This window comes from Morone saxatilis, unplaced genomic scaffold, assembly GCF_004916995.1.
Source record: "Morone saxatilis isolate NCDOM2014 unplaced genomic scaffold, NCSU_SB_2.0 Contig9, whole genome shotgun sequence".
NCBI lineage: Eukaryota > Metazoa > Chordata > Actinopteri > Moronidae > Morone > Morone saxatilis.
Window position 1 is genome coordinate 2425334 of NW_023340268.1, and position 4865 is coordinate 2430198.

The 4865-nt window shown below is 40.4% G+C and overlaps 1 protein-coding gene across 1 annotated transcript in view; it reads right to left on the reverse strand.

Annotated features, from left to right (window-relative positions):
* Window positions 1-4865, reverse strand: part of grin2da (glutamate receptor, ionotropic, N-methyl D-aspartate 2D, a) — a 127248-nt gene that overhangs the window by 106640 nt on the left and 15743 nt on the right. Inside the window, exon 4 of the mRNA XM_035681884.1 lies at window positions 2823-3010. Coding sequence (XP_035537777.1) covers window positions 2823-3010 — 188 coding nt within the window. The remainder of the gene's footprint in view (window positions 1-2822; window positions 3011-4865) is intronic.

The following is a 4865-nucleotide window of genomic DNA, read 5'->3' on the forward strand; positions in this document are numbered from 1 at the left end:
GATGCACGTGGGGAGTGAAGGCTGCTGTAGCTCACACTGCTGAAAAAGTTAATGCTGGTTCTGATAGAAAGGTGTCAGAACATACAGTGCATCACAGTTTGTTGGTATGGGGCTGTATAACATTATGACCACCAGGGTGCCCAAGTGGTTATAATGTTATGGCTGATCGGTGTATACATGTAATGTAAGCAGTCCCTCCAGGAAGTTGCAATGTTGCAATCGCAACAGTTAAAGCAAATTCAACCAATCCCTGCAAATACTGTCCTACTTTGCAATTTTGTCCAATCTTTCCAACTTTTACACAAAACATTGAGCCATACATCACCAAACTACTACTAATTTTATTCTCACTGGAACCAGTTGCCTTTATTTTTTCATTTTATGCTGCAACAGTCCCAAAAAAAGCCTGTCAAATCCTGGAGGGACTGTCTATGTAAGCCCGAGATGACTGAAAGTTTCATGTACTAAGGTAATGTCCCCATGTGGCATGGTGTTAAAATGGAAGCCCAGCATAAACTCCACTTTGAGAAAAGCACAGGTTTCATTGTATGGATATATTATGACTTTTAACCTGGCCAGTTGGTACATGTATATTATGCTTTTAAGTTGAACCTCACAACTCTGTAAACTCATCTTGGAACTTCAACTTCATTTATACATGCAGTACTGGTAGCACTGATAGATTTTACCTCATAAAGGTCCAACGTCAAACCATCAGTACTATAAATTGAGTCCAAGTGATAGACAGTGTGCAGGATTTTTGGATTCTTCTATAGTTAGAGGTTTTTAATCTGACACACAAGAATTTCTGGTGTGCAAAAACTAACTGTAATTGCTTCCTGCTGGAGATAAAATTGAAAATTTTCACTCTGAGGAGGAGTGTCTGTATGCAGCGCCACCATTAGTTTTGGTCTGAGTGAGGCTAGACCTTTTAATTTAGGAATGAAGTGCAGGTTAAACCTGACAGTCAAGTCTTCATGAGGACCCATCTGCGTTTGTCACATCCCTCTAAGTATCCAGACCCAGTCTTGGCTCACACCATCTGTGTTTCACAATGAACCGTGACATTCTGCCTGGTAGTGACAAGTGTGCCGCTCACTTGGGCTTTCCTTCTAGCGTGGACACTAATTTCAGGAACATAGAAATCTGATGCATTCAGAATGCTGCATCTCAATGGATTCAAGACAGCCGGTAGACAGGACGTATTTAATAAAGCACAGGGAGCGATGTGGCAATACCCAAGGTGATATGTGGGATGATTTAAAAACGTCATATCCTTGAGCTTTCATTACTCCAAATGCAACACATCTATTCAAGTTAAAAGCTGTTTGTATATTGATTGATTGTACCAGTGCTTTGTAGAAAAACCTTATTGTACAAAAGCCAAAATATTCTTAACCAGGTATGGATTTCTGTTGTAATAAAATTAAAAAAAACATCTCACATACTAAATGTTCATCTTTGGCCCACTTTATTAAACAGTCTTTATAAAGGGCAAAAATCCTTTCTATCTCTCCAACCTTCCTCCCTCTATGTTTCCTGTCATGACTGAGGAAGATTTAACAGTTAAAACCAATAAAGGAGGTCTACCTTCCACCTAGATTCCCTTGGTCAGTCTATTTAGATTAGATTAGATGAAAATTTAATGATCCCTGTGGTGAAATCAGGTCATCCCTGCAGCAGAGAATACATCATGGACAGAGCAGGTGGTCGTAAAATTTTACTGTGTGTACCTCTGTAGGAAAAACACAGAGGTGCACTAGCTGTGTGTATTTTGGGGATGAAATAGAGAATGTATATTTTCTCACTGATCCTCATGTATTTTTAAAACCATAAGGTTGGGTTTTCAGCAGCTTCATGGCTCTGCATGGCAGAACTCACTTAATACATGTAAATTCACAATTCAACTGAGAGACAAGAGACTACAGCATTGGAACTGCATGGATCTTCAGCAGCAGTAATGATGGCACAGCAAACGGTACACTTTACAGAGCACCAGGGAATTATCCAAAAGCCCTCGTGTGCTATAAAGAGCCATTCAAGAACAATTTTACAAATGAGCAGCATTACAAGTTCTAAATCAAAGTGGTCCTTCAGTTATATTTTCTTACAATTTCACTTTTTATTTGAGAAAAACAAAGGGTACGCTGACTGGTTATCTGCAGGTTTCAAAGAGACAAACACTGCAGGAAGTTGATTTAATACCACTGAAAATAAAATAAAAAAAGAATTTTCCATTGAAAATCGCCATAAATGTTATGATAATGAGAGTGGGTGGTGTGGTAAAAAGTGAAAAAGATAATAACTTTTAAAGACTAAATACCACAATCTTTCTTTTATGCTTAAAAAGTTGACTTTCTAGCCAATAGAACACACCCTTGGTCAATAAAATGGAGGAGATTTGTTGCTACTGGGTCTGGTGTCGCTTGTGGCTAATGTTAGCTGATGTTTGCAAACTTTAGATAGATTCCTGAAGGCAGCGGGGTACAGCTCAAAGCTTTTTTATCACAAATACAACAGTCCATTATTCTTGTATGGTGGACAATACTGACCTCACTGTGCCTGGTATTAACTTTCAATCAGAATCTGGATTATGACATCTGACCATGAGCCTTTACACATACACCCTCTACTCAGACAGTGATCAATATGTAAATTAGGTAGTAGGCATGGCTGACAGACGTGTCAACAAACATGGCATGTTCAAGATCAAGGAAATCGATGTTGCTGTATGGGCCTTTTCTATTGCCAAGGACGATACCACCTGTAGCTTATTGTGGCAAAACTGTACAAACTGCATTTACTCCAGGCTAAGACCGTACCTCCGTGGCTCATCCCTCCAGCCCTGCGGCCGGATGGCGAACAAGGCCTTAGGCAGCCCCTCCAGGCCCAAGCCGGACAGGGCAGGTCCCACGGCAAACCACATGTGACTGGGCCCGGCCTGACCCGCCGCCCAGGCTGCCCGGAAAACCAGCTCGGCCTCCTCCAGGGAGCAGTACAGCAGGCGGACCTGGAGGAGGAGGAGAGGGAGAGAGTAAAGGAATAGAAGCGGTGGAGTAATTAGAAAAAAAAGAAGAGGAAAATAGGAAGAAGGAAGGAAAAAGGGAAATAGATGGATAAGTGAGAAAATAAATAAATGATTGAGAGGTTGGAGGGAAAGGTGTAATTAAAAAAGGAAGGATGTAGGAAATGAAGGACAGAACGTGACGGATGGAAGAAAGAGAAGACATTTAGAATTGAGGAAGGGCAGAGGAAAAGGAAAGAAGGCAAGAAAAAGACAAAATTAGAAAGAGGAAAGGAGTTATTTCTGAAAAGATAAGGCCAAGAATGGGGGCGTGTTGGGAAGAAGGAGGAATAAGAAACCAAGAAAGACAAGAAAGAAGAAAGGGAGGAAGGGTGAGGAGAGAAAAGAAAGAAGCAATAGAGCGAGGATGAAAAAGAATTGCAGAAAAACAAAGGAAGGATGGATGTGGAGAACAAAAGAGGCAAAAGGGGAATTTCAATCCCATTTTTCATCTGTCCTGGTTCATGCTGCTTGGTCCCAAAATGTTCTTTCACGTTTTCTTCACAATTATGGATTATATTCATTTATACATCAAAACACGTGGTGCACTTATTCATTATTGCCTCTCTTTATTTATTTTTTTAACACAGTGAGCTGCACTTGAAAAATGGTTCCTCTTGGTCTGCTTGCATTTCCCCTTCATACATTATTAAAGAGGGGGAATTGAATGGGGGGGCAAGATTAAAAAGACAAAGTGAGTAAAAAACATGAAGCTAGAAGAGGGTGAGAAAAAGGAAAGAGGCTGTAGTGTGTGTCCCTGTGCGTGTGCGCGCGAGTGTGTGTGGTTGATGCTGAGGGTACTTCAGATGATTAGTCAGAGGAAGCACTCGAGGAAAATTTGCGCCACAGTTTTCTAAGACAATTGCAGAGGTTATAAAACTGAAATTAGTCAAAACTAAAACGTGAAATGCTTTACTAACACACTCTGATACCAGCAGGCATGTGGTGTGTGGATCCTGTCACATGCTGCACATTCACCGCTGTAACTCGGCAAGATGACGCCGATCCCTCCCACTCAGCCGACAGCAGATGGAATCGGGGTCGGCATGAGGTCCAAGCTAACGCTCAATCCCTGTCAGCCACATTCTGTGAGCAGTCAGGGTTAGACCTCTTTACATACTAGCGTTTGCATTTCTTGAGCTTGAAGTTTGTCACTCTATATGTATGAAATAAAGAGGATCCAGTCTGTCAGTGTTATCCTTCTCTCATCCTTGGAAGTGGGAGTTGAGTTCCCTGCTGCCAGCCATGCTTCAGAAACAGGAGTAATTTGTTATAATGCGGTGCCATCAATCACTTGGTTAGCGCAGGTATCTTTTTTTTTTCAAATGCTGGACATCTCATTTTGGAAGAAAACATTTAATTTAGATCCCTGTTAGATCCCCTCATATATATCGTGGTAGAGCTTAAACACATCAACATCCAGGTGGAAATGAAAGAAGTCTCTTTCCAAAATGGTGAATGTTAACAAACACAAAATTGTATCTTCTAATAGAGAGCTAGGATTTAATTTAACTTTGTGCCACTTTTTATTATTTTACACTGTATACTTCAACAAGTAGATCATTTAATTTCACAATGTAACACTACTGCAAGCTAGCAATCAAAGGCATTTGGATTCACCTATGGTTTAAATCAATATTTTTTTACACTATCAAGTCCATAATAAAAACTTTCAACAGCCCAACATATAACTTGGAGTTGCACTAATCAGAAATTTCATATTGTCAATGAATCAAATGACAATCTTTAAAGTGACAACAGTCCAGCAAAGAGCTTTCTCCCACCTTTGCAGTTCCCATAA